Source organism: Akanthomyces muscarius, chromosome 5, assembly GCF_028009165.1.
Source record: "Akanthomyces muscarius strain Ve6 chromosome 5, whole genome shotgun sequence".
In the NCBI taxonomy this organism is placed as follows: domain Eukaryota; kingdom Fungi; phylum Ascomycota; class Sordariomycetes; order Hypocreales; family Cordycipitaceae; genus Akanthomyces; species Akanthomyces muscarius.
Window position 1 is genome coordinate 1157672 of NC_079245.1, and position 27835 is coordinate 1185506.

At 52.2% G+C, this 27835-nt stretch overlaps 10 protein-coding genes across 12 annotated transcripts; 4 read left to right on the forward strand and 6 right to left on the reverse strand.

The window, feature by feature from the left end:
* Positions 1-549: 549 nt before the first annotated feature.
* On the forward strand, positions 550-2031 carry LMH87_009663 (uncharacterized protein; the record flags this gene model as incomplete). 2 transcript variants are annotated; one of them, XM_056196699.1, is made up of 1 exon in its annotated part: positions 550-2031. In XM_056196699.1, one exon carries the CDS (start codon positions 550-552, stop codon positions 2029-2031), a length of 1482 nt encoding a protein of 493 aa, XP_056053819.1. The 2 variants fall into 2 exon arrangements, with proteins under 2 accessions (XP_056053819.1, XP_056053820.1); XM_056196700.1 differs by having other exon boundaries at positions 880-2031.
* Positions 2032-2921: 890 nt separating this feature from the next.
* LMH87_009664 (uncharacterized protein) lies at positions 2922-5724 on the forward strand (the record flags this gene model as incomplete). Its single annotated transcript, XM_056196701.1, has 11 exons — positions 2922-2999; positions 3081-3224; positions 3283-3313; positions 3548-3616; positions 3677-3782; positions 3844-3958; positions 4018-4097; positions 4178-4926; positions 4989-5128; positions 5180-5259; positions 5313-5724. 11 exons carry the CDS (start codon positions 2922-2924, stop codon positions 5722-5724), a joined length of 2004 nt encoding a protein of 667 aa, XP_056053821.1.
* Positions 5725-6037: 313 nt separating this feature from the next.
* On the reverse strand, positions 6038-8112 carry LMH87_009665 (uncharacterized protein; the record flags this gene model as incomplete). Its single annotated transcript, XM_056196702.1, has 9 exons — positions 6038-6220; positions 6286-6513; positions 6569-6713; positions 6768-6916; positions 6985-7241; positions 7306-7481; positions 7540-7648; positions 7708-7906; positions 7984-8112. The coding sequence occupies 9 exons, from the start codon at positions 8110-8112 to the stop codon at positions 6038-6040; spliced, it is 1575 nt and encodes a 524-aa protein (XP_056053822.1).
* Positions 8113-8757: 645 nt separating this feature from the next.
* On the forward strand, positions 8758-11070 carry LMH87_009666 (uncharacterized protein; the record flags this gene model as incomplete). Its single annotated transcript, XM_056196703.1, has 8 exons — positions 8758-8823; positions 8881-9189; positions 9263-9429; positions 9499-9675; positions 9747-10058; positions 10117-10130; positions 10184-10268; positions 10326-11070. 8 exons carry the CDS (start codon positions 8758-8760, stop codon positions 11068-11070), a joined length of 1875 nt encoding a protein of 624 aa, XP_056053823.1.
* A 421-nt stretch (positions 11071-11491) lies between these two features.
* On the reverse strand, positions 11492-13334 carry LMH87_009667 (uncharacterized protein; the record flags this gene model as incomplete). The annotated part of the gene is made up of 5 exons (XM_056196704.1): positions 11492-11618; positions 11675-12136; positions 12213-12235; positions 12295-12962; positions 13061-13334. 5 exons carry the CDS (start codon positions 13332-13334, stop codon positions 11492-11494), a joined length of 1554 nt encoding a protein of 517 aa, XP_056053824.1.
* Positions 13335-14486: 1152 nt separating this feature from the next.
* LMH87_009668 (uncharacterized protein) lies at positions 14487-16431 on the forward strand (the record flags this gene model as incomplete). The annotated part of the gene is made up of 2 exons (XM_056196705.1): positions 14487-14608; positions 14658-16431. 2 exons carry the CDS (start codon positions 14487-14489, stop codon positions 16429-16431), a joined length of 1896 nt encoding a protein of 631 aa, XP_056053825.1.
* Positions 16432-16528: 97 nt separating this feature from the next.
* Positions 16529-16798, reverse strand: LMH87_009669 (uncharacterized protein; the record flags this gene model as incomplete). The annotated part of the gene is made up of 2 exons (XM_056196706.1): positions 16529-16653; positions 16714-16798. 2 exons carry the CDS (start codon positions 16796-16798, stop codon positions 16529-16531), a joined length of 210 nt encoding a protein of 69 aa, XP_056053826.1.
* Positions 16799-17427: 629 nt separating this feature from the next.
* LMH87_009670 (uncharacterized protein) lies at positions 17428-19467 on the reverse strand (the record flags this gene model as incomplete). Its single annotated transcript, XM_056196707.1, has 2 exons — positions 17428-17838; positions 17935-19467. The coding sequence occupies 2 exons, from the start codon at positions 19465-19467 to the stop codon at positions 17428-17430; spliced, it is 1944 nt and encodes a 647-aa protein (XP_056053827.1).
* A 1535-nt stretch (positions 19468-21002) lies between these two features.
* Positions 21003-22844, reverse strand: LMH87_009671 (uncharacterized protein; the record flags this gene model as incomplete). 2 transcript variants are annotated; one of them, XM_056196708.1, is made up of 1 exon in its annotated part: positions 21003-22844. In XM_056196708.1, the coding sequence occupies one exon, from the start codon at positions 22842-22844 to the stop codon at positions 21003-21005; it is 1842 nt and encodes a 613-aa protein (XP_056053829.1). The 2 variants fall into 2 exon arrangements, with proteins under 2 accessions (XP_056053829.1, XP_056053828.1); XM_056196709.1 differs by having other exon boundaries at positions 21003-21458.
* A 600-nt stretch (positions 22845-23444) lies between these two features.
* On the reverse strand, positions 23445-27517 carry LMH87_009672 (uncharacterized protein; the record flags this gene model as incomplete). Its single annotated transcript, XM_056196710.1, has 8 exons — positions 23445-24681; positions 24734-25009; positions 25066-25072; positions 26123-26235; positions 26303-26512; positions 26576-27263; positions 27325-27445; positions 27497-27517. The coding sequence occupies 8 exons, from the start codon at positions 27515-27517 to the stop codon at positions 23445-23447; spliced, it is 2673 nt and encodes an 890-aa protein (XP_056053830.1).
* Positions 27518-27835: the final 318 nt, after the last annotated feature.

The window sequence follows — 27835 nt, forward strand, 5'->3', positions numbered from 1 at the left end:
AAAACAAAAGCGAAAACCATGACACTGGCTAATGCCTGACATCGGATGAGGAGAAATCTACTACTTGATTAGGCGTTAAAACATGGCCCCCGAGTATGCTATTTAGCCAACAAGCATCAGTTGCGTGTGCTTCGGCTGGCTAACGGGAAGTAGGGTACGACCCTGCTGACGATGTGCCGGAGGCATTTAAACGCTGCTTATGGAATGCAAAAGCTAAATATTGATTGAGACGCGACTTTGAAGGCGCCAATCAGAAATAGCGAGCAGTCGCTCATTCTCGTTAGCTTCGTCCCTAGTGTAGGGGTTTAAGACATAGGGTCGTCAAGGGTGCACGCGAACAGCACAAGACCCAGACCATAGTGAAGCAGCAACGGTATTCTACCTCAGCCCACGCGCGAAACGCGCTTTCCTGAATTCCATTCTCAGGATCTTGGAATCAGCATGTCTTTGTATTTACCTTATAACCAGTATAAACTCGAGCATGGACTCATACGCTCAGCTTGCTCCTAGGCTGGACCCTGCACTATCGAGACTAAAGCACCAAGAACCATGATGGGACTCGCAGACTCTCTGCGCGAGCGCGAGTGGCTCAAGCGGCCCAAAACTACTTTCCGCATCTTGTTGTCCGCCTTCCTCTTTGCTCTTCTCCCATCTTTTATCCAACGACGCCTTCGACCAGGCGAGTTCAAGCCACGACGCATATCGCCGACCTCATGGCTGGACGGCCTGCGTGGCGTAGCCGCTTTCACCGTTTACGTGAACCACTACACCGCGATGAACTTTGTGCGGTTCCAACGCTCCTACGGCGACCATGAACTCGTCGAATGGTCGTCTCCGGTGCAGCTCCCGTTTGTTCGCGTCATCTTCTGCGGCCTGCCTATGGTGCACATTTTCTTTGTGATTTCGGGATTTGCTCTCTCTTACAAGCCTCTGAGACTCATGCGTGCACGAAAGTACCACGAGCTCCACGAAGCGTTGGCCAGCAGCATCTTCCGGCGCGGTTTTCGTCTGTTCCTCCCGGTAATGGCCTCTACGCTCTTCGTCATGACCGTGTGCTACGTGGGCATCACAAGCGGCGCTCTTCCGACCCTTGCCGAGAACATTTGGGACTGGTGGAAAGCCATCGGCCAGATCACCGATAGCTGGAGCTGGGATGTGCTTTGGTATCCCCGCTATGATGTCCACCTGTGGACGATTGGCATTGAGTTTTCGCACTCGATGCTGTTGTTTGTCATACTCATGGGCACGAGCCGTATGAGGACCCCCTTGCGTCTTGGCTTTTTGTTCGTGTTCGTCTACTACTGCATGAGGTATGGCCGCTGGGGTCCCGCGGAATTTACTGCCGGCATGATTATTGCCGAGTTTACCCTCATCCAAAACGAAAAGAATGCCATGGTTGAGGGACCGTTACTTCCTCGGTCAAACTCCGCTTCTGTCAAACGCATCATCCTTGTCATTTTCCTCCTTGTCAACCTCATGTTTGCTCTCTTTGTGGCCGGCTGGCCCAATGGCGACGTGACAGTTCAAACTGGATTCTCATTTCTCTACAGAAATACCCCGGATCCTTTTTGGTCGATTGGTGGCAACGTCTTGATATTCCCCTGGTATGCTCTGGGGGCTGTCCAGATTGTCATGGCAGCGCACCAAATACAGCCAATACAGAACCTTTTTGTTACGCCAATAGCGCAATACCTAGGCGACATTAGTTTTTCTCTCTACTTGATGCATGGCCCGATGCAAGGCATTTTGGAGTGGCGTATCTTGCCCACGGCTTGGGCTCTGGTTGACGGGACAAAAACGGCCGGGATGTGGCAAACAACAATAGCGTGGGCCATTGGGTTCGCCATGCTTGCGCCGTTCACACTCTGGATTAGCGACATCTTTTGGCGCTTTGTCGATGTTCCCTCGGTTCGCTTTGCACGCTGGTTGGAGAGCCTGTGCATCCACCAGGAACCAGCAAGTGGCTATGAGCCAGCAGTAGGCTATCCTCACAAAATCAAGGACGAAGGCTCTCACCAGGCAGCTGCTTGATTGTCTGATGCGCTGTTTGGCTAGTTTCATTTGCTCCTGCTGATGCGCAAGAATACGGCGGCGCAGAGGGAGGAATTCAGTTACAGCACAAGAAGTGTACTGCCGATATACAACGAGTTTAGAAGCGAGATATTTTCTTTAATTTATTTAAGAAGTTTGATTGACCTGCGGAGAGACTTGTACAAGAACATGGATGCTACTAGCTATGACAGGCCTTCTGAATTACCTGAGACTGCCCGGTTTAGCACCAAGCCCACAGGCTTCTCACGTGTAAGAAAAACAAAGCCTGCGCAAAATAAGCAGTCGCTCATAATCGTCAGGCAAGTGCCGCAATCCGCTTTACCTCGTCGCTTACTACAAGAATAGCAACCTGAACAAAATTCTCCGGCTTTCCTAGTGCCAGCCCACACAGCGAATAGGCTAACACAATTAGTTACCGCCCCAATACCACAGTCTCCGAGCCTAGGTGGTGTCAACCTATCAGCTAGCTTCCCGTGGCGAGCATTAGACAATCTAAACAATGATAGCCTAGACAAAATACGTTCTAGTAAATGCTAAAGTATATATAGTGCGACACTATTAATGGCCACTCGGAGTTTGGGCAACTCTGTTATAGAACAAAATGGGAACTGTTTCTGTCAGGGCCAAGTTCCCCAGCTAATTACCCCAAACCCCACGCTGAAGATGGCGTTTACGCTATACCCCAGGTTGCCCAGTAACCCCGCTCCAGCAATGATGAGCTGGGCTTGTCCTGTTGCGCCTTCGGGGCATTCTCCCCTGAACGCCGACAGCTACAGGGACTCCTCCCGTCGTGGGTGTATTTGAAGCTGCGTAGTTCCCGCACAAGCTCTGTCTCAGCACTAAAGTCTTGCTTGTCCTTCACTAAACCAATGAGCGACGTACCTGGCAAAGAAAAAACGTCCATCCGCCGCACTCGCACAGGATGCCGCACCTGCAGAAATAGAAAGGTAACCCGCTGCGCATGTTCCAGGTTACGTCGCCGGTCAATGACAGGCATCTCGAGTTTGGTTTCATTCTAACATACTTAGGTCAAGTGCGACGAGGTGAAGCCGACATGTACCCAATGCCGGAGAGGGGACAGACATTGCGAATGGCTACAAGTTGAGGACACGCGAGCCAGGCCCCCAAGAAGACCAAATGCTACCGCGTGTGACGCATGCAAGACGAAAAAGGTATACCGCTGCTCCGTCGCTACTTGCATCAGAACCAGTTCTAAGATGAACCGATTAGCTCAAGTGCGAGGGAGACGTTTTCGACAATTGTACGAGATGCATCCGACTCCGTCTCAGCTGCGTACGGAGCCAGAGAGGCCACGCTCCTGGAGCCGACCGTTCTTGCTCTATTGCAACATCCGCTGCGGCAGTCGCAAGCCCACAGTCTGCATCTCAACCTGCGCCGTCATCAACAGACAGATCTGTTACGGAGAGCAATTCGCCTGCAGTTGACCAATTACTACATCCCCGAGTTCTTACCACCGCATTGGAGCAAACGACAGCTTCAAGTGAACTGCCTTCGGGCAACGAACTGCAGGATCTCGTCAATCTGTATTTTTCATCTGTTCATCGTAAGTGCGCCGAGCTGAACTCGCGTCACCAGTTTGTCCTTTGCTCACCCATCAACAAAGACTTTGGATTTTTTACTTTTGTTCATCAGCTTCACTTTAATCGCCTGCTAGCAAAACGCAAAGCCCCTCGAGAGTTGACTCTGGTAATGATCGCAAATGCGGTGAGGTAAATTTCCCAACGTTCCTGGTCCATTTGGTGTCTTTTTTACCTATACTGACTCTCTCAGGTTTGCTTCTGAGCCAACGAAGCAGACTTTGAGGCGGGCCGACGCCTGGGCCGACGCCGCGATTGAAGCGGTGCGTCCGCGCATTCACCAGGGATTTGGTGTAATTCAGCTCATGGTATGTGATATAGACGAGACTTTACACGCACATTGGAAGGAAACTAACTCCTTCACCAGACGCTGCTACTCGCTCAACACTATGATCTCAATCGCGGGAATTTCACATCTGCTTGGTTGCTCGGTGCGGAGTGTACGAGGTATGCATAACGCTAATGCGCAACAAAGCGCCCATGGGCTCGATTGAGGACTGCCGATGAGATCTAACAAAGCCGTTCAGAATGATGCAGATGATGTCGCTACAAAATTTCGACAGGACTTATCCGGCAAACCTGTCTGCAAATGCACGCTTATCTCCTCTTCTTACCAGCGAAGCCCTTCGGCGAGTTGCATGGTCTACATTCTACATTGACACCATCGTCGACGGAGGACGCTACGGCTTTCACATTGTGGACGAAAATGCATATCGTCTACAGCTCCCGTGCGATGAGACGAGATTCCTAAGCAATGAGACAGTGGTCGGCGAGTCTTCTTTGAACAAAATTTCTCAACCTCTTGATACAGCCAGCGATCTCGCTGAGGGTGCGCATCTTGGCATGTCTGCATTCCTCCTCCGAACCGCAGCTGCACGTCGCCGTGCTCTGCATTTTGCGTTTCGGGCTTCGCATATGGAGAAGAGTGTTGATCAATTATCAGTAGAGCTGACGACCCTCGAAGCCGACGTGAAGGACGTAATTGCGTCACTGCCTACCCGCTTTCACTTCAATTCGGACAACATGTTTCTGCACCGGGACCAGCTCACCACGTTTATCCTCCTACACGTCATACGACATAACCTCTTTATAATCATTGGTCGTGCCGCCCTTCAGATATATCAGCGAGATGCTGCAAAAGCAGAATTGATACCTCCAGTGCGGCAGAACCGCATATCGCACGCTCTACCTATCGCAGGTCTCATCTCCGAGGGCCTCAAGGCTAACATCGCCTTCGATCCGCAAATCGGTGTTCAGGCGTATGTCGCACTAGAGAGTATGCCCTCACTTCAATATTCCTCTTCAGAATTTGCATGCTGACAGATGGCATGACATTAGTTCTTTTGTTTGAGCCACGTCGCTTGGCTGAACTAGATCCCTCCGTCGACCCCCAGTCGGCAGCGTTGATGGAAGCCATTCCCCATCTGCTCACTGTTGTTCGCAGTCTTGCAGCGCGTTCGGAATTTGTGAAGCAGCTGGTATGTTCCACTCGCGCCCGTGAATTAACGCAAAGTCTAAAATCATCCCAGCACATTGAAGCTGTTCACAGGCTTCTCAGATGTGACTGTGCACAGCTTCTCACCCAGACTGACCTCGATGCTTTTCTTACGTGAGCCACCACTGTTGAGAACAACTGTTGGACGACACTAACTAGTGCGCCAGAAAATACCAACCTGTCGGCCAAGACGCAGCTGAGTACGATTTCCGCGACTTTCGTTGGGCAAAGTTGGAACGCTTGCGACGAGGTGCCGCTTCCTCCAAAAATGTCGCCCTTGACGAATCGCTACTCCAGTATGAGCCTGGTGGAGAGACAGCCGTGTCTTCAACGGCGCCGTCTCCGCGCCTAGAGGCACTGGATGTAAGTCACGCCCTCGACAGCACTTTGCCAGTACAATCCCAAGTTCCAGTATCCGCTAGCACAGCCCAAGTGGACGAGACACTACCTTGCTGGTGGCTTACCGAGGACGAAGTGGCCTCACAGCCGTTCCCTTTTGATTGGCCGTGGCTCTTGAGCGAGTCGGGACACCCACAGCAGCAGACTGGTGATCCAACAACGTTTTGGAATCAACTATAGTGGAAATATTTAGAACTCATGAGTATAGTGGCAGATTCGTGCCAAAAGCCCTTAGCTTTCTTTCGGCCGATTTTATTGAGCAGTTCACTGAGAGTGAATCACATGTAAGACTAGGACAAAAGTTTGACACATCGTGGCATGCATTCACTATCTGCGAAAGAAAGGCGAAAAGATGCTTCCTCAGGCCACGTATCAGTAAAATCTCCATTTAATTGCCAGTGAATTTGAGCAGAAGCTTTGACAGAAACCTGAAATTACAATCAACTTATTCAATGACGAGCGCAGCGTTCACGAGCCGTATGAAACGATACTCTCAGACATGTGCCGCCTCCACCCAGGCGTCCTTACTCCCGATATCGTCATTCTTCGACATTGGCACTGGGAGGCCGCCATCTCTTTGTGGATGTCCTAGCCGACTCTTAGCATGGATATTGTTTGGTCGAAAAGGGTTGAAAGCGACTTCAAAGATCGCGTCCATTTCTTCGAGCGACGCTCCCTACATTCAAGACAGTGAGTATGAGTTGAGATTCCGTAGACACGCAGGGCAAGATTGTGTCTTACCTTTGTCTCCGGCAGAACAAAGATGGTAAATATCAATGCCAGTAATGCAATGCTGCCAAACACCCAGCCGACCTGAAAATTGATTTTTGCGATAATGTATGGAATCGAGTAGTTGGTCGCAAAACCCCAGAGCACATTCCATGAGGTTCCCAGAGATTGTGTTTTTTCTCGCAGAGCGGCGTTGGGGATTTCGGAGCCCAAAAGGTACGGTATAGAAGCGCCACCCATCTAAGATCCAGACAAGTCAGTACAGTTTGAATTCAGCGACAGGGAATGTCCTCACATTATACATGAATGCATAAAGCATGAAAGCGGCCACGATTGTATTCTTTTCCGTTGGCGTTTTGTGAGGTTTCTGGCCGACCCCGGCGAGAAGAAACATCCAGAATGCTTGGAAGAAGAATGAGTTCATGAGAGTAATTCGTCGGCTTCCGGGATAGTTAGCAATTGAGATCTCCGGCACATTTCGATGGCTACCTTACCCGAACCTGTCAACCAGGTACATGGCCGGTATGACAGAGATTAAGCTAAGACAGCTGTTGACGACAGGGTAGGTAAAAGACTGGTCAGCATAACCATTTTGTTTATAAAATGTCGTCTGGTACGTTGAGACAAATGCTTGACCCGTGGTCTGCTTGTCACATGTGCGGTTAGCCTTTCTCTTTTGGTTTGGGGAATGAGAACGCTCAGAAGTCTGACCTGCTGAAAGAAGTAGTACACGACGACAATCATGGTCCTGCGCAGATTGTTTCCATGAATCAAGTCTGCCCAAGGCGCTTTCTGAACGTTGCCTCGCAAGGCTTCCTTGATTTCTTGAACTTCGGCATCGCAGCGGCCCTCAAAAGCATCTGCCTGGGTCCTGAGACGACGGAGTGAAACTACGGCCTCTTCTTCACGATCCTTGGAAAGCAGCCAGCGAGGGGAGCTAGGGATGAAGAAGGTGAATGCCGAAATCACTACATGTAAGATGTGTGAGCATTGTAGACGAGTGCACAGGGTAGTCTGCAGCCGAGTACTTACGGACTGGAAATACAAACTGAACACCAGTCACCGTCTTCCAGCCAACGGAATCACCCACGTTTGCGAACGCTTTGTTGACTCCGGTAGCAAGGACGGTGCCTGCGTTCAGGAACAGCTGGAGAGAGATGACGACAAAGCCGCGGAACGGCGCGGGGACAATTTCGGCCTGGTAGGTACTGCATCGCGTTGTCAGCACTACTGGAGTGCATCGTTCCAAGCCAGAATGGGACGCACGTAATATTGACTTCAACTAAACCGACAGAGATGTAGACGATCACACGGCCGGCGAGGAATTGGGCAAAATGGCCAGGATCAACACCCGTGCCTGCGGCGGTAAGCTCAACTACAGAAAATGAAGTTAAAATTGAGAGCCATGATTTGCTGATTCTCACTCAGACTTACCGATAATGCCAATGACTGAAACGACCGAGAGAGCGAAGAACACGCTCCGATGGCCAAACTTTTCGATAGCCGGACCGGCCACCAGACAGCCGATAAACTTGCCAATAAATGGAAGAGACGAAAGAAGGGACACATGAAAGGAATCAAAAGCATAGGTTTTCTTCTGAGAATTATAGGCGCCAAACTGCCGAACAAAGCCCTAGTGCGGACGGAAAAGGTCAGCAGTTGTTCCCATGAGCACTCCGTTTTGCCACAAGCAGTATAAAGCACACGTACCGGGTTGGCCAGGATGCCGCCAAAGCTGGCCGTGTCGTATCCGAAAAGCATATCACCTGTCAACAGACAAAAGCAGGAGAAAAGCAGCATGGGGGTCATCAAAGACCACGAAGACTGGGGTTTCGCCATCGATGCGGATGAAGTTGTTGATGCCCGCCGCGTGCAGAAAAAAAGGTAGATAAAGGCTCAATCAATAGAATGAAACGAGCACAGTTGTCTTGTTTGGAAGACCAATACAGGGATCGAAGCCATCTGTCAATGATGGCCCCGAGGGAGGCACGACATAATATGGGGATGTGCTGAAAGTGCAGAGTCGAGTAGTTGTCACGACATCAACTTACACTCAGAAGGCGTGATCCGAGCGAGATTGGGCAGAAGCCTCGGCAAATACAAACCTCGCTCGGAAGGCTGAAGCCACCACTCTCACTTTTGTAGCTCATAGGCCGCCTCTCGGTGGCGATGGACCTCTCACAAGCCACAAGCCGGTTCGCTCGTCCCACTTCTTCCGAGCGAGCAACTTGAGCCTTCCGACGAGCAATATGGGACGAATATTGAGGCCGATGCGAGGCAAAGTTTGACTAAAGCAAGATCTGCGACAAGTAGGGTTTGCCGTCTATATATTATCCCTCTGTGCTTTTGTTACTTGTTTTCAGCTTGCACCAGCATCCTTGCCCCCCTGTCAAGCCCGCCAAGCCTGTCCAAGCTCCGGGGCACGGCAACTACTTCGCTCATTCATCACGAAGCTGATAGTTCTTCGAGAATAACGCTTTTAAAATGGGAAGTGCCTCACATGGGACCGCGGGGCGTCCCAACTTTCTCATCATCCTGGCTGATGACCTTGTGAGTGCCTCCCGGGTAAATTAAACGACTGAAGCTAACACGCGATCCCATGTCTAGGGCTACTCCGACATTGGCTGCTATGGCGCCGAGATCCAAACCCCGAATATCGATCGCCTCGCAAGTGAAGGCATCAGGATGCTGAACCATCATGCCGCTGCTGCGTGTTCGCCGACTCGCGCAATGCTGCTTAGTGGAACCGACGCACATCTGGGCGGTCTCGGCGTCCTGATCGAGTACAAGAACAGCGAGAAAGGGGCCAAGCGCTGGTCGGGAAAGGCAGGTTACGAGGGCTACCTGAACGAGGACGTAGCAACCCTGCCAGAAATCCTTGGAGACAATGGATATTTTACTGCTATGGCTGGAAAGGTATGTGGCCGGTCGCGCGCGACATGCTTCCCGCGCATCTACTCTCAAGATAAAAATGCTAAATTGAGATCAGTGGCATCTTGGACTGCGTGCCTGCCAGGGCCCATGGGAGCGAGGCTTCCAGAAAGCTTTCGCTATGCTCCCCGGATGCTGCAACCATTACGGCTGGGAACCCACTCAAGAGCGATTCCCGATCGGCGGGCGCCCAATCCACGCTGATGAAAACGGCAAGGTTGACATGCAAGTCGCAGTCCTTTAACTTGTCCACGATGAAGCGTGCGGACTTGCTGACCAGTCTCGTCCCTTCAGACGGCCAAATACGACGGAAGACGCTGCGGGCTTCTACTCAACAGACTACTACACCGACAAATTAGTCAATTACTTCGAAGACCGATCTGAAGCCGAAAAGGCCAAGCCTTTCTTTGCGTTTTTGCCTTACACTGCTCCTCATTGGCCATTGCAGTGTCCCAAGGCCCTTCGCGACAAGTAAGCAGTTGTGATTTCTCTCATGCGCACCGCATGCAAACATTGATAGATCGCTGACACATACTTTTTAGATACAAAGGGGTGTATGACGACGGGCCATATGCTCTACGAGAACGAAGGCTCAAGAAGCTCGTCGAGATGGGCATTATTGACGAGACGGTGGTCCCCCACACGATTGAAACAGCCACACAGGGAGTTGGGGAGTGGGATGACTTCACCCCTGAAGAGAAAAAACTATCTAGCCGCGCCATGGAAACCTATGCCGGCATGGTGGACTCTATTGACGTCAATGTCGGCAAAATTGTTGACTACCTGAAGCAGACGGGCGAGTATGACAACACTTTTATCGTCTTCATGAGTGACAATGGTGCAGAAGGCGCCGCGTAAGTTATGACATATCGTGTTTAGTATTCAACTGCTAACAACTGAGATTTTGGACAGACTCGAGGCAACCCGTATGTAGCATCGATTATTTGACCTTTTCATACAGCTAACACTTTTTGGCTAGCTCTCATGGGCAACATTACGCGTGCTGTTCACCAATACTACAATAATTCACACGATAATATAGGATCGTGGAATTCTTTTACATGGTAGGTAAAGTATTGTACTCTTGAGACCGTTGAATAAGCTGACATCTCCCCCTTCAGGCTTGGTCCTCTGTGGGCTCAGGCGTCAACCGCTCCATCCAGACTCTTCAAGTGTTTCCCCTCTCAGGGTGGAATTCTCGTACCATGTGTTGTGAAACCTCCGGCAAATACATTTCTAGCGTCGAGTCCCCCGGGCTCCTTCAGCCGCGCATTCGCCACTGTCATGGACTTTGCACCGACGTTCTTGGACCTGGCAGGCGTGTCCCTCCCTGCTTCTTCGCAGCAACTCCAAAGACTGGCATACAACGACGTGGAAGCGCCACGCAAGATGACCAAGTTCAGGGGAAAGTATGTGCATTCTATTCGTGGCAAGTCCTGGGTGCCCCTCTATTGTCAGGGTAAGAAGATGGAGGAAAATGAGACGTGGGCAATTCATTCATCCTCTGAGCCCGTCGGATGGGAATTATTTGCGCGAGGCGCCCTGAGAAAAGGCGACTGGAAAATTGTCCATATCGCGGAACGGCACGGTGGTGCTGGAGTGGGCGATGATGGATGGGAGCTGTTCAATATTGCGGCCGATCCGGGCGAGACAAACAACCTGGCCGCGCAGGAGCCAGCTAAACTTAAAGAACTCTTGTCTCACTGGGATGAGTACGTACTTGAGTGCGGAGTTGTCTGGGGCACAGGGGCGCAGACTCAAGGGCTGGGAGCTGACGAGGCGCCGGAGCTCTGGGAGGACGAGCTGGAGCTGCAGCAGCTGTGGATGGGCGCTGGACAAGGACAATGTCCAGTAGGCTGTGAATAAATCGAATTGAAGTAGTATTACATGTCGAATTTGACACAAGATAGCTATGATTGCCTTGAAAGGGCTATGATAGGCTTTCATATGCGTGACTGGACAATTGGCTCGAGTGGCGACGACAGAAAGCCTTGTATGCGACCCTTCTATCATCAATGTCAAAACCTTGCATCACTACCATACTGCTCACAAAACGACTTCAGGTCTGCTGAAAGCCAATCCGCCACCTGTTAGGCAATTATTACTCTTTTACCTCGCAGACCTCCGATTGGTACGTATGCCGCTCGATAGTCACCAGTTACGACGAGATGGGCACTCACGCGATTGCGGACCAGAATCCAGGGAAAAAGAAGAGTGCAAAGCAATATCTATTTAGCCGTAGGAACAGGCACTTCAGGCCAGACGTGTTTTACGCTTGATCGAACGACTATTTAAACTGAACCAGCACGACCTCTGACGCGGCAACAGTGACGGTCGCTCCGTTCATGTTTTCCTCCTTGGGGTGTCCAGAAGGAACTCCGCTCTCAGTTTCGAAGGATTGACCGGCCCATGTGCTACCAAAAGATCAGTTTTCAATATCACCAGCAAGTGGAAGCAAGGTAGAACGTACATGCCAGATGTGGAGTTGGTGTATGGGATGCTCAGTCGCTTCACTGTGGCCTGGCGTCCGACGTTACGCCCACCGAGGGTGACGTTGAAGGCGGACCTCGCGGCCGATGCTTCCGTAAATACATTCGAGTTGATCAGAACCAGCTTCTTTAGCTTATTCTGCTCCCACACTCCATACGTGGACAAGCCGGCGTTCCCGTTTTCAATCTCGGCGATTTTCGACCGTCCGCTGCTGCCAATCATCTCGTTGACAACGAGAAGCCCATTGTACATGGGCATGATGTGTGGGCGCTCGATGCCGGTGCCGTTGGTAAAGCCCCATCCGGGCTGAAAAACGGCAAACAAGCGGTTGGGAGTGCTGTGTAAGTAGACGCGCTTGATGCCCATGGCGGCCGCTTTGAGCATGTAGTCTACGGTCCAAATAGCCGATTCACCGGTATTCGATAGACCAAATATCGCTTGTCTATTCGAGTTTTGTTAGCCGATGATGCCACATACGTGCACGTTTTATGACTGCTCGATCTTGAATGCAGACTTACCTCCCGTAGGTGTTGGTTTCGCCCTGGACGTGTCGCAAAAAATCAATATCGCGAGTAATTCGCATCACGTGTCTAGACATACCAAGTAATAAGTTTTGTTGTAACTTTCCACATTCAGTACCCCATTGTAGAGGAGCGATAGGTTTCCTCGAATGGACTGCTTGTCCATGAGTGTTCCAGGAGGTGGTCCACCAGGAACAGCACCTCTACCTGAGGACCCTGAATAAAGGTGTTCCTCAAGAACAGGAGCAATTTCAGACACATTCTTATCATCAAGAATACCCGCGTCCAGGGTTCCCGTCAGCTGGAAGGGAGGGCCAAATTCCTCAGCGATGACTTCGGATCCGACCCAGAAAGCAGGATTCTTATTCCCTCCCATCTTTATATTTCGCATGACTGTCTGGGCAAGAGTCCTCCAGTGGTCTGCGAATTCTGTGGCATTAAAAAAGTAAAAGTTGGGCTCATTACCGATTTGGATGTACTTAAGCGTCACATCCTTGGTGAGCGAGCGACGAGAGCCTTGGAACGCTTCGGCGAGCATCTTAGTTTGGGCCGCCACTTGCGAGTCATTGTACAAGTTGAGGCCGAAAGTGAGCTCAGTACCAACTGGCAAGTTGCCGGCGAGTGCATACCAGTCTTTGCCAATGAGAGTGGTGGATCTTGTGACGAAGGGTCCAAATACTTCCTTCAGTTGCGCGGGGTTCCATACTTGGAGAGACGTGTTGACGACCGCCGTGTTTTCACTGGTGCCTATTCCATGCAAAGTCAGCATCCAGGAATAAATAAACATATACAGCTAACCCTTCTCGACAAATCAATGTGGAAGTCCAAGCGGCAAAGATTCATACCTCCAACTCGCACGGCCGGCGTCGTGCCGGTCCTGTTACCGAGGTTGCTGAGCAGATTGTTCACATAATGATTAGGCTGACCAGTGGCATTACCGGCGTATACAGGCCAGTATTGAAACTCGAGCGAGAACGAAGATAGGGCCGGGTCAGCCAGCTTTGCAAAAGGTGGCTGTGCTCCAGGTATCACGAGCGGAACACGTTCAATCGGGTCTAAGCAAGCTGCTGCCGCGAAAGCTGGCGCTGCCAGCTTGGCGACCAATGGAGAGGCTCTCATGACTGCGTTTGGATATAGTTTGGAGGTTCAATGAACGTACAATTTGCGTACAGAATTACCAACATTTGTTTTCCGCTGGAGTTGATAGAGCTTTTATGTTTGCTGTTTGAACGCTTGTTCCGACCGAGGCTTGGCTGGCAGTCCTAGGATTTTGGAACATGCGCCACATTCACCATATGTAGATCTGGGGTAAACAGCAATTTCGGTATTGTTACTAGCGATTGTAGGCTGGAGTGCAGGCAGAACGTCATATCTCGCTCGGCAACGCCACAGCTCGCTCGGAACAATCGCGATTTCAGCCCTGGAAGAGAGACCCGCCATTTGAAGCAAGCTGGATATGCCGCCAAGCACGTCGCCGGAAAGAGGGAACTCTGGCATATGTCATGACCCTGTATTATTATTCTTATTATAGTTACATGGTGTCTGTGCAACTGCTTGTCCACTAAATTGGGCAGTCTGTGGAAGCCGTGGCAATGGTGCGCCGCCCGCCAATTGTCGTCGAGCCAACTGGAATAAGCTGCGCCTGCCCGCGGACTCCGTATCTTGACTTTTGAAAGACCAATGTTCGGAAAGCTGCAACGACCGAGACAAGACTCGGCTATCACAGACGACCGCATCAGCACTTAGGCACATAGATGACAGGGCTCGCTAGTCACAGGGCTGGGCTCTGGGAGCTCTTGCAAGATGTCAATGGGGAAAGGTAGAAAGGTCCAGACCACGTCAGCGCCGCGTGTAGAGCTCGGCGCAGTCGATGCCTGCAGGCAAGTCTTGCTGCGCAATTACCTCAATCATTGAAAAAGCCCCATAACGTTATCCAATTGGCATTCCCAGGCTTGCGAGCTAATTTCGGCCAAGCCTGGACCCCTGGCCCGCCTTGCTCGTTGAAGACCCTGGTATCCCAGCTCCAGTGAGTGCATCTGGAGATGATGAGTTCTAGGCCCAGCCCACGTGCGCGATGCTTGGCCGTTGCGACAGCCGCGCCGTTCATTGCATGAGGATACTTACTTTGACGGGTGTTGCACACAACCCCAGTTGCTCTTTTTGATGGTTTGCTCCTTTTTCTACACCAAGTGCTTCTTTCTGTCACTTTTGTCACTTGGATGGAAATCGTCAGGAAGCATTTGATGGCTGTCTGTAGTTCTGGCAGCAGCCATGCGCAACTTCTCCCCCGTACGAAGTCGCAGAACGTTTTCCCTGTTCATCTGCCTTGTTTTCTTTGGTGCACTGCTCTACAATGACTACATAAGAAAACGGCCATGGCTGCACATTCCACAGTAGGCGAGGGAACCGCACTGCGCAACACTGGCGTACTGACTGCTTCAGCTCAAACGCATACTACAATGGAGTACATACGATTACTCGCCCGGGAAATCCTGTATTAGACAGGCATGGTGAAGCTCGAGCCTCGCCAACGGACAAGCCTCCCACACCGCGGCCATACAACCCCTACCCAGCGCGGGAAACATGGCAAACATGCTACCTAGACGCAGAGGACACAACACCAGCACCGGATATTTATGCGTATGGTGGAATGCCTGAGCGAATGCCTATGCCAGTCTTGGGATCTTATGAGCTCTTGAAAATTAGGGACGACGTTTGCTTCGATCGTTTTGGGCGATACGGTCCGTACGGCCTTGGCTACGGCAAAGCTCTTGGGGGTGTTGGATTCGAAAAAGAAACCGAGGAGTCAAGTGCCGAACACGTTTGGGCAAAAACAGGCCTAATCGACTACCGGCGCATCAATTGGGCAGATGCACAGCAAAGATGTTACGAGTCCAACAATCGCCAGGCCGAGAGCATCGCGGACGAGTCCCGCACGTCTACAAGAATAGAATCCAGGACGGCGGTAGTGGTTCGCAGCTACGAGGGCTTCGCTTGGACACCGATGTTTATTCTCAATCTCCGCGCCATGATCACCGAGCTATCCCTGAGAACGGGAGGCGAGTACTCCATACATTTGTTGATGCAAGTCAAGGACACGAAGTACCCTGTGTGGGCTGACTCAACTCTTCGGGAAGCGTACTTGAAGAAACACGTTCCGTTAGAGTTTCAGGGCCTTGTCACGCTTTGGAGCGAGCTGCAGATGAAGCTGCTGTACCCAGGCGACTATTCAACCTACTTTCGAAATCCGACCGGCGAAGATGTCCACGGCGTGTATCGCAGCCCTCACTTACCGCTTCAAAACTTTGCGAAGGAGCATCCCGAGTACGATCATTTTTGGAACTGGGAAATGGACGTTAGAGTGTTGGGCAACTACTATGAGATGCTCGACCGGATCGGCAAATGGGCTGATGCGCGGTCGCGAGAGCTGCTCTGGGAGCACAATGAGCGGTATTACGTCCCAGGGTACCACAAATCTTGGGAAAACTTTACCAGCACCGTACGCAAGCAGGAGGAGTCGCAGAACCAGGCTCTCTTGGGTCCTTTGAATGCACTCTGGAGGAAAAAACTATCGTTTGAGGAGGAAGGAGAATCTATTTTGCCCACCGACTGCCTGCATCAGCACGGTACTTGCAGCGTCGAGGAAGATGCAGACCTGATTACGCTCAACCCCATCTTCGACGTCCGTCACTCAGACTGGTACTTTGCCCAGGATGTCACCGGGTACGACAAGGCTCTCTGGGAGGATCTCCCTCGCCGGGCGGCCATCATCACCGTCGGCCGATACAGCAGACGCCTTCTCATGGCGATGCACGAGGAGGTGTGGCGGTACAACCACAACATGTTTGCCGAAATGTTTCCCGCCTCAATTGCCTTTCATCATGGCTTCAAGGCCGTATATGCGCCGCACCCGGTATATCTGAACCGCGCATGGGGACCTGCCTCGGAGATTGACAGGCACTTCAACCGCGGGGAGCGGCACTCGACGTCGGGCCGCAATGGCCCCTTCAGCTTGGCGACGGAGCATGTGCACGGCATTTCGAGCTGGTACTACAAGAGCCACTTTTCTGAGCAGCTGTGGAGGCGCTGGCTGGGTTACGCAGACAGCAAGGGAAGAGGGGGCTTGGAAGAGGAGAGTGGTGATGAAGGCACCGGGCGCATGTGTCTGCGGAGCATGTTGCTACATCCCATCAAGCATGAGCATCCATCGGAGTGAGTCTGGTTGTGTAGTTCTTTTTAAAATACCCCAAATTTGAGCCGTTTAGCTATAGTGGATTGCGCTCGTTTTAATTCACGTCCTTGATCTGTACAGGCTACCATTCTGAGCTGTCGGTAGACACGATGGACATTGCATCTTCGGAGGACTCTGTCCAGACGAGGTCAAATCTGGTGGGCAGATGCACGGTTTGTGGCGAGCGCCCCCTTGTCACTGCCTGCTCTAACGAGATGCCAACCCATTAATATTCTCCAAGAAATAGGTACGTGGGAGAGCACTCACCAAGCCTGTCCGCTTTAGGGATGAACTGTTCGGGATCGATGCCAGCTGACGGTCGCGCCGGTGGCGACATCATCTGCAACCGCATATACATTCCGGGGCGGAAGCTTTTACAAGATGGCATTCTCAAGGTCTCATCCGTTGTCGAGACCCTCGAGACGGAAGGCAAATGAGAGCGTTACATGTTCAATTTGTTTGGGTATGATGTTTTGGTGGGGTTTGTAATACTACGAGTGGCTTGACCAAGAATCACGCTGCACGATAGGGCTGAGTGCTGCCTGGTATGACAAGGATGGCGATAAGGCAATGAGGTCATCCTCAACTATTGAAGGTCCGCAGAGACTAACGAAAAATGGATATTTATTCACTTCACATTGTGATACGAAGCAGTTCCACCGATATATGGTCCGCTGGTATATGGTCAGATAGCCCGCTCGATATCTCCGGAAACTGGTCCTTCCACTCCAGGTCCCTATATCGTCTTGACTGGCCGGTAGAATGAATTGTCGATACTGAGCGGGAAACAAGCATGAGAGACAAACCAACAGGACAACGAATTCTTTCCTCTTGGTGTGCTAGTTTAAGCAAGGTTCATATCTACATTTTTTACTTGTATTTACGAAATTTCTATCGAAATGTGATTAAAGCGATAAAACCTACCGTCCCACCTACCCGCCGATACCGTGCCGAGACGAAAGCTTCACAACTCGCCTCGCCCTAGGATGTGACCTGATTCATCCACTTCAAATCGGTATCGTACCCCTGGCAATGATCCGGCGACGGCACCGCGACTTCTCGATACCAGAGTGCCCTCGCCCCGTCCCGCGACGTCATCTTCTGCGCCGCCTTGACGACCCTTTGCATCTTGCCCGCGCCGCGCACCGCGGCGAACTTGGACCGCGAGACCTGCCACCGCCGCTTGAGGTTTTCGACGGTGCGCAGTCTGTCGATCTTGTCCTCCCAGCGGTCGGGCCCGGAGTACTCGAGGTAGGCGGACAAGATGGCCCGGGTCACGTCGGCCATTTCCATCCACCTCGGGTCGGTCGGGTTGCGGATCCAGCGGAGCTCGTAGGCGTTGCAGGTGATGGAGGAAAACTTCCCGTAGGGAAGACAGCGAGCGGGCTCGTCCTGGGAAGCGCGTCCGTGGGTTAGATGATGCCATGTGGGGAAGAAGAGGGAAGAGGAATGAGCACAGGGCGTCTCGTCAGTCGGTCAGTCACCTACCAGGTCCCATTCGTACACTGAAAACTCAATGTGCTCCAGCTCCGTCAGCCCGCGAATAATGGTAGTCAGGTTGTCCGCGGACGGATACTGGAGGCATTTGGTTGTACCGTCTCGTATGGTCAGCTTGAGCGATTTCAGGTGCTCGTGCTTCAGGATCGCGTCGATGAGCCGACTGGACAGCCCGTACCTGGGCGCCCTGCTTGGGTTGATCGAACTGGGATACATGCCATAGTTGCTCACCTCGAGCGACTCGAGCTGGCCAAACGACGCCACCAGCCCGTAGCACGCGCCCAAGTGCGCTTCCTCGCTCTCGTGGTTGTTCAGGTGCGGGTGTTCGTAGTCAAACGACGTGTCGACCAGCAGCTCCCGGACCTTGATGCCGTCCGCGCCGCGCCGCGACGCTGCTGCCTCGGCAAAGGCCGCCGCGAGCACCCGGTACAGCGTGGCCGACGCGCCCTCGGCGTACGCGAGTCGGATGCTCAACAGACGCGTAAAGTCAATTACCCGCAGCATCTCGTCAACGCTCTCCTCTGCGTTCCAGAAGTTGAAGAAGTCGATGCCCTGTAGGGCGGCGTACCGCTGGACGCGACCGTCGCCGTCGGGGGCCGCGTCAAAGAGCGGCCGCGATTGGATGTTGAGCCCTGCGCATCGCAACCGGAGGGTCTTGAGCGTGGCGGCAGAGTTGCGGAGGAGAGCACGGACGACCTCGGGGCTATCGTGCGCGTACCGGGCGTCCTTGATGTACAGGTGCTGCAGGTTGTGCACATTCTGGACGCATGCGGCCGCGTCGCCTTGGAAATCTCGCACGTTGATGCTGAGGGACTTGAGATTGTCCCACATTGGCAGCGATTCGGGGAGGAAGCTGCGCTTATCTGGTGTCGGGCGTCTCAAGGCCGGGTGGCACCTCGAGTCAGGTACTGATCCTGGAAGCATCTCAATCTCCAGCACCTCCACGGCGGTCATGTTCTTGACGAACTCCTCAACGTAGCGGTGCACAAACACGTCGTGCTTCTTGCCAGGGTTGCTTTGCCCGACAACGAGCTCCCGCACAAACCGCGCCCCGTCCGGGATCTTGTCCTCGTCCTGCCCAGTGGGATATCGCTCCTGCTGGCCGGCGTACGCTTTCTGCGCCCTGAGTTCCCTTCTCTGCCTGATGGAAAGGTACGGCTCGACGGTCTGGATCATGGCCTTGATCTGCGCGTAGTGCATCGCCGACACGATGACGCGGCGGTGGACCCGCGGCATCAAGAGCTCGTACAAGAACTTGGACGTCCTGCACAGCTTGATGAGGGTCCTCTTGTCCGCGACGCAATCGAGGATCATGGCGAGGATCTCTATCGGCATCTTTTCTAGAAACCCGCTCAGCGTATTGGTCTTGCTAGTAGCGGCAGCGTTGGATTGGGGAATGGACTCGGGCATGGGCATGGGCTTGGACCGGGCCGGCAAGGCGCCTGGGTCCGGGACTTGCGCCGGTACCTGTGCCGATGCTCGTACCGGTACCTGTGCCCGCTGGCTTCGTCTTGTCGCAACCATGGTTCCAATTGGCTTCTTCTGGGCAAAGAAGCAATGGCAAGGTAAAAGAAAACTAGCGAAGCCCCGTTGTTAATTACATTTATGCCCTAATTTTAAAAAGCACCCTGACCCATCGTGAATTGGAACGAGGCTGCAGGCAGCAGTTGCCACGTGAGGCTTTTAAGGGTTCGACGAACGGTCGTCCGAATTTGGCAAGACAGTGTTCTAGAACGGGTCGGCCGTTAGCTGCATCGCCTTGATATAGTGACAGTCAGCGCGTTCTCCGGACACATTTCCCGTCGAGATCAAGTAGTTCTACATACATGCAAAAGGCAGACCACGACAAGCGGGTAACGGAATCCGTGGACTTGCTAATGCCTAGCGTGGGCGAGATCGCTGGCGCGAGGGAGTATAAGTATCCGGGACCATGAGGAACTCATTGCTGCGTGTAAGCGCGAGGGCGTGGACCCAGCTGGCTACTTCTGGTACCTCGATTAGCACAAGTTCGGATCTTTGCCGCATGGTGGGTATGGCATGAGAAAGTAGCGGTATAGACATGAAGGCCATGATTGTGCCGTCTACGCCATGTCGTTGTACTAACGTTCCTTGTTGGAGGCTTTTGGCTGGCTGATGAAGCTCTGGACGGTGCGGGACGCGATCGTTGGTGTAGTCTTAAAGCGGACACTGTATGTTCGATAGCCTGTTGTTGATAGTTGCTTTATCCCAATCAGTCTATATGTCTCAACTCGCCGGCTTTAATGGAAATTCGCACTCCGTTCATGGCCGTTGCTGTATCCAAGATCGGTAGCACTCAGCCTAACAAGAACTTGGCTTTTTCTAAGCCCGTAGAATAAGTTCGAATGGAGAATTGACACAGTATATTCATTGCTTATTTACATAAGATCGCTAATACACAGAGGTGGGAGAGGGCGGAATAGAGTCGAGATGTGCTTCAATGGAAGTTACTCGTTAGGAGTGGAGAGCTGGTTGCGATCATACATGACCAAATCATAAAAAATTCCCTTATTCTCCATCAACTCCGCGGGGCTGCCCGCTTCGAGAACCTTCCCGGCGCCCATGACCACGACCTTGTCCTAGTCCGCGATGCTCTTGAGGCGGTACGCAATGGTAACGACACAACGACCATCACTCTTGGCGGCTGCTTCGCGAAGCGCTGCTTGGATACCAGCGTCCGTCTCAGAGTCCATGTTCGATGTGGCTTCGTCAAGGAGCTTGGATTGACGGGCTAGGATGCTACACAGAGAACACAGAGAAAGGACATGGCGCTGGCCGTGCGAAAAGAATTTACCCTTAGCCTTGACTTAGGTCGCTAGCGTCTAGACTCTCAAAAAAACTGGCACTCGAATCGCCATCCTCAAAATCGCTCGCGGAGTGTGTTGACTGCTTTTTCTTTGAGGCTTTCCTTTGTTATAGTAATGTGGCGATGCACTTGGAGCTGTTTCTTCTCGTTAGCCAGCGACACGGACATGTCACTTCAGCTAGGCATCTAGATTTGTACTCTTTTTTTAAACTCACGGCACGTGGCAATCTTCACTTCAATACCGCTTCCCTACGAAGCTTGGCACTGGGATGGCACCCGACAAGTCGCGCAAAGCCGCCATGAGATCCGCATCTTCATCAACAAAGACCGCACTGCCTGCGTCTGCCTTGGGGCCATCCTCTTCGTCTTTTTTTTCTTCTGGGTCGACGAAATACGGCACGTCATCCCGACTGCACTTGGTATGGCCCTCCTCCGGCATCGTTCCATTTACCATGTACGCGTGGAGCAGGCGAGCCGCACACATTGACGGCGAAGACAAGGCGCAGTGTCCAATTCCCAGAACCTCGATGAGCTTGGCCTCGGGGAAGCTGTCGCGGGCCCTCTTGGCCGCAGACAGGGGGCAAATTGGATCGTATGTGGACGACATGACTAGCATAGGGTGGCGCGTCTGAACGTCGCGCCGAGGAGCGAAGCGGTGCGCCTTGGGGACTTTCCACTGCGCGGACATCATCGCGCCGCTCACTGTGCTTGTAACCCAAGGCGCGCATAATTCCGCCTCCGGCGCCGCAATCTTCAGCACGTCGTACCGGTCCTCGGGCCATGCAGGATGGCCAGATGGGCGGTCATTGTTCATGACAAATGTGCCTTGCTCGATCATGGCATTGCTACCATCCGCGATGGGATCTTCGTCAGGATATGCCAGAAAAGCGCCAGTCGCGTTGCCAGAGAGCAGTTGGGCGAGGTTATCGGCAAGCGGGTACCAGGATTGAGACTTGTACATGGCCAAGAAGATGCCAGTGATGAGAGAGTTGTAAGAAATAGTTCCAAACATGGTGCTGTTGATGTAAACGGGCATGGGGCCGTCATCTTGTAAGTGATTCAAAAAGCTTGTCACGTTGCGCTGGATATCGCGGCCAGTTTGCCCCAAGCTGGATAGCTTGCAGGCGCTACCAGCTTTGACGCATTCGTCAAAGAAGCCGGAGAAAGCATTGTCGGTATCCTCGCAGCTGCTTTCAAGTGTCAGGTTGCCGTAGTATGCAAAGCTATCCAGGACTCCGTCAATTACAACGCGCTCAGCTCTCTCTGGGAACATGGTGGCGTAGGTCGCGCCGAGCGCAGTGCCATAGCTGTAGCCAAGATAGTAAAGACCGTCTTGGCCAAGAGCGTCGAGAATGTCATTCATATCAGCGGCCGTCTGCGGGGTGTTGACGTGCGCCGCGTATTCGCCCATGTGGCCAGCGCACGCTTGCGCAAAGTTGCCAACTTCGTCGTAGCGCTCAATGTCGTGCTCCGCGTCGCCATCGTAGTGGATTTGGTGCGTGCGCCGCATTTTGGCATCACTAAAGCACACTGCTGGGGGGCTTGACGCGCCAACGCCGCGCGGATCGAAGCCAATGAAGTGAAAGTCATGGCCAACAGCCTTTTGCAGTCCCACGCCCCTGGTCTTCAAGAAATTGACGCCGCTGCCGCCTGGTCCTCCGGGATTCAACAGGATGTTGTGCGTCGCATCGGCGTTGCCCCTTAGGCGGATCACAGGAATATTAAAGGTGTTGTTCCCTGAGCGCGAGGCGTTGAAGTGGTCCATAGGCACATCGATGGTGCCGCACTCAAGCGGTTTACCTTCAACATTGCCACAAGGCTTCCAGGCGATGGTCTCGTTGGGGTAGCGAAACACGACGTCAGGATGGTAGCGGCGAAGCAGGAGGAAGAGCGCAAGAAGCCCCGATACACAAAGATCGATGAGAAACAGAGCACCACAGCCTTTCAGGTAGGTCTCCTTTCTCCTCCAAAAGGGTCGCCGCTGGGCGACAGGCTCCTCGGCATTTTCTTGATTAGCGGCGTTGGGAAGCAGCGGCTCGCGCTCCGAGTCGGCATTAACGGCGGCGGGCGAGGACATGGTTTTGTCATTTTCTTCGATGGGATGTTGTTAATGGATCAAAACAGTGAGGTTTTCCCTTCCAGCTGAGTCAAGATCAGGCTGGCTGCAAGGTGGCAGGACTGGCTGGGAGGTGTCAAACAAGGCTAGAGTGGCTGATCCATGGCGTCATATTGGCAGCAAAAGTACCAAATGTCAGTGAGTTGTCCCTACATCTAGCTAAAATAGCATTTGAGAGAGCGATAAATGTAGGATACCACAGAATACAATAAGGAGTTAGAGCAAGAATTCAACGATGCCACGTCGTGTCATTGGCATCAGCGCCAACTACGGCCGCCCCACGCTCACGGACAAGGCGGCGTATGTATGTATTAATGTGACAATCGGCTAGCTAATAAGCCGAGCATTGCACTGTTAATACTTTATCGGTCGAAATTGTCTTATTGCTCTTTCAAAAAAACCAAAAGAAAAAAATAGAAAAAAAGAATCCTCCTATATTCCCCTTGCCACATGAAGAGTTGGGAGGATGCTGTTGACCACGTTGGCTGCGGCTTCATTGTCCTGCCTGTCTGCCTCTTACTGAGTCTATGTGTACAATAGTCCACATTTGCAGTTCCTTTCTCAACTCCACTGTGGCCATGAAGTCATTCCCTCATTGACATCGAACAATTCTGATCCAATGAGATCAGGGTAAAATCCCACATCAGATGGCAAAGGCGAGGCATCCAAAACCGTAAGGTTATAATGTGTAGCAGTGCTGGCTGCTGCGTCTGCGGGTACATAATTCGGGCGCAACTTTTGGAACTGCGATGAAACGATGTCGCTGAGCAAATGTGCCGCATGACATGGCAAGCCGATCGAGCGGAACCAGGTGACAAGTTTCGTCACCAGGCAATCTAGGCAATCAACATCGACATTCGCAATGCGCAGCTGGTCCTCATACATGTGGACAAGTCGACAGAGGGTCAGGGCAGAAAAGGTGACGAGATGATAGATGTGATCTGTCAAGTGGCGAGTCCGGTCATCCGTCGTGTCCATAGCCAGGTTGATGATGGTACTCGCGAGATCAATCATTTCCAGAATGATCGACGCATCCATCAAAGATTGTGGCGATCGGGCTGACTGGTAGTAGGCGAGAAGGTGCGCAAAGTGGAAGCCCATCTGAAGGAATTGAGAGCGAGGCTCGTCAAATAAGCTTGCCCACTCCTTTTTCCAATTCTGCAGAGCGACCCTGGCATCCTGTAAATCGACTCGATTGCTTTGTGGACAGCACTTTGTGTATATGACCCAGTAGAGCTTGACCTCAGCGACCATTCTCGCTTCATAATTTTTGAGGCTTCCCGTCTCTAGAAGGTGAGAGCATCGGTCCACATGGTCCTGGTTCAGCATTGCCGGTCTGCGCGTACCGACGCAGTACTGCAGATGCGCGACACAGAGGTGATTCCAGAGGCACCAAGCATCAATGTAACTCTGCTCAATTTCCTGTCCCGGGCCAAGCTTGCCTGGGTCAGGGAAACATGCGCTAGCGAACCCTTGCTGAAGCGCATAGCCGGTGAGCAGCCAGCCGTCGATGCTCAAGGGCTGTTGGCCAATTGTCGTGGACCATAGGCTCAGTATCAATATGGCTTGGAAGTGCTCGGCAGGTTGTGGTACTACGAGCAGCGCCTTCGAGACCAGGCTCTTTGCTTCGCGGAAGAGGCGTGGGGCTAGCTCGTCTGCAAGTTCTTGCGTCGTATGGCGTACTGCGATTAATAGTACACTACAAAGTAGCAGAGATGACTTTCTCACTTGAGACAGAAGCCCTTCGGTCGAGATCTGTTCAGAAAATCGGACCCAACGACCATAGTGGACGCGAAACCTGGCACTCGTCAGCAAATTAGAAAGGTTTGCGGGCGGGTAATTGAACCGACAGTTTCAGTAATGAGCGGGCAGTGGAAGATGTGACCAGACCTGCCGAAATCACATCGGATACGCTGCTTGGAAGCGAGTCGAACTGCCCCGGAGGCGACACGCCAGCATCGGTCGCAGCCTCACGGATCAAGATGACGGGCGCCGGGTTTGGCTCCGCAGGGGGACGTTCCTCGGTTCTTGACTGCAACACCGTCGTCGTCGCATTCCCTTGATCTCTAGACTGCTCATCTAGACGATCAACCAAAGCTCCAACTGTTCTTTCAAGTCTTTCAAGTCTATACTCCCGAGTCAATTATTGTACCTCAAGGCAGAGTCAACTATTCGGGCATACCTCGTATCTGTCGATGGCCGGCTAGCACTATAGTGTCTAGCTCGGATGCCACTTCTCTGCTGCCCAGACGGTGATTGACAGGAATCGGAATCCAGCAATTCTCCTAGTGAGCACGACAGAGATAGCGTGTGGCAGCGGAGACAGGCATCTCTGACACCATCCTTGGCGTAGCAACGAGTTTTGTGCCTTCGACACAAATCACATGCCTTTGAAGCTCTTCCTAAGCTCACCGGCGGCATGGCATCAGTCTCGCAGGATGCCTAGCTTTGGGCATTTTTTATTTGCATTTGCATGGATGGAAACGGCCAGCTTGTTGGCATTGCCTTATCTTACACCATAGGAGATGGATCCCCACATGAATGGCGCAATAATTGATCACGTAACGGGCCAATTATAGTGGCGGCGATCAAATCGCACGCTGATAGCATGCTGACTTGCAGCTTATCCAGAGTCTTGCTCGGCGAGCCAGCGCCCGTGTGAACGGATTCAGGCTAGTCACAATGCCAGCAGACCAGCCAGCAAGCCAGGCAGTCAGACGGCCGACCTGCCGGCGCGCCCGGCCGGCGCCTACGAGAGCAACCGATTTCTCCAAGGTTAATAATGACTAAACAATTACTTGAATAAGTGACTGGCAGGGCATCTAGTAGTCAATTGGAGGCTGATTGCGAATAGCATCAATGACCGGCTGGTGAAGTTGGGCACCTGCGTCTCAACTCAACCCACTTCTCAACAAGAAATCTATAACAGTGAACTTATACACTGCTTATTCAGTCATGTTGTGAAAAAGAATATATAGTTATATTCTCTAAAGCAAGTAAGGGGTATATAAAGGCATCGTAAAGCGTTATCCCATGTTTTAAAAACTGTTTAGTCAATCTGACATTGACTCATCGGTGGCTAATACCACAATCTCTGCAGCCGCTACTCGCGGCTCATCAGCGGTGGCACAGCGCTTCTATCTGGGCAAAATCCCTCGCTGTCTCCCGCTCTGGGCACTCGGAGATAATATGCGTAGTTGCTTATTACCAATGAGCCCATCAGCGACCCCCAAGCTCACCTTGGTGAGCTCCCCAAGCTTTTACATGAGCTCGTGTCTCGATTGTGTTTGATTCGATGGTTGTGAAAGCAAATTGGTTCTGACTGGATGAGCTCGACGGCTGGGTTGATTGCCTATGACGATTTAATTAGCCACTGGCGTAAGATCCTCAGATGATATTAGTGTCAAATTAGGACTCACTTTCCATCGCGGCCTCTACGCGAGCTGCCGAATATTTGTGGCGCAACATGGTCTAGTACAAGACGCATAGCAGGCATGCAAGTGCAAATGAGGCCCACCCCAACCTCGATGGTCGAATACCACACAATGTCGAATTGATCACGAGTTGGATTTGTCGTGTTTGCGTAGAACCGGATCGACTGCAGACGCAGGATTGAAACAATAGTGACACTGGATAGAAGCTGTTAGCTGACGCCAGTCATCGCTTGTCGACCACGACGAGTGGTGTCTTACCCAGCACCTGTCAAGAACATCAAGGTAGCGCCGACCTTCTTCTTCCAGTGGAGCCTAAGCTTCCGAATCTGACTGAGAGGAATCCCGATGAGCCAAACATCCGATGCCAGCGTTATGGCAGCATTGGACCAGCCGCTCGCATTGATGTCCATGCAGTGAGCATTGGCCAGCTTCAGTTCTTGCAGATCATACTTTGCCCTTTGATAGCTGACGGGCAAGCATTGAAAAATGGCGACCATGGCGAAGACGAATGTGAAGACGGCGTGAAAGCAAACCGTTCCCCAGAGTAGCGTTCGGATAGTCCGGCCAGGAAACAAAGTAAGGTAAAAGAGTGTCAGCGAAATCTTTATCAGGCCCATCAGTACAATGTATAGAATCTGGATGACGTAGAAGTAGAGCCCGAACAGTATCAGGTCGTGGGGAGATATTCCCCAGATATCCTTGCCCAGCCCATGTATAGCCATATTGACGTTGACCGCAATGGAAGGCAGGCAGACGAGCGTAGCTGCCAATATGCTCCAGTCGGCACTGTCGAGTCGGCCCATGACGCTGAAAAACTGTTTATATGCAAGTCTCCCGACTAGCATTACACCAGCCATGGCGACGACTAGGACAACCATGACGATGAATCTCTTGGACTCGTCTCGAACTGGTGTTTGGCAGGTTGTTTCGGTAATATTTCTGAAAGCTGCCCCGCGATTGTGAGAAACGAGAAGGCCAAAAAGTTCACACGAACAATTAAAACGTACCAATTGCCTCTGGCAAGCTGCACGCGTGCTTTACGCACGTATCTGCCGTGCGCTCCAGCCCATCACCTCCACAGAGGCAGATGATGCCTGCCTGCGCGCAAATAGCAGTCACGCATGATATCTGCGAAACAGTTGGTATCGAGCCACCACGGAAACATAGTACCTCACTTACTGCGCAAGAAGGCAATGACATTGCTTTTTTTTTCTATTGCGTCCGTCGGCTGCTGTGCAAAAAAGGTCTACATGTCGTGTGGAAGAAGAAAAGAAAAGATTTCGTGCTGTCCATATACCCCCCCTTCGCGAAGCACAACAAGTGTCAGAGCACAGACGGTTGGCTAGTGATTCACGACGCAGCGTAGCTCCCCAAGCCACGTCCCTTTCATGTCGAGGAAAGAAACGCCGTTCAAGTAGCTAAGCTAGACGAGGCTAGCCTGGCGCAACGATCAGACAGACATAAAACGCCCAAAGCGCATCGGACAGCTTGTCAACAATCGGCCCACAAATGCGTCAA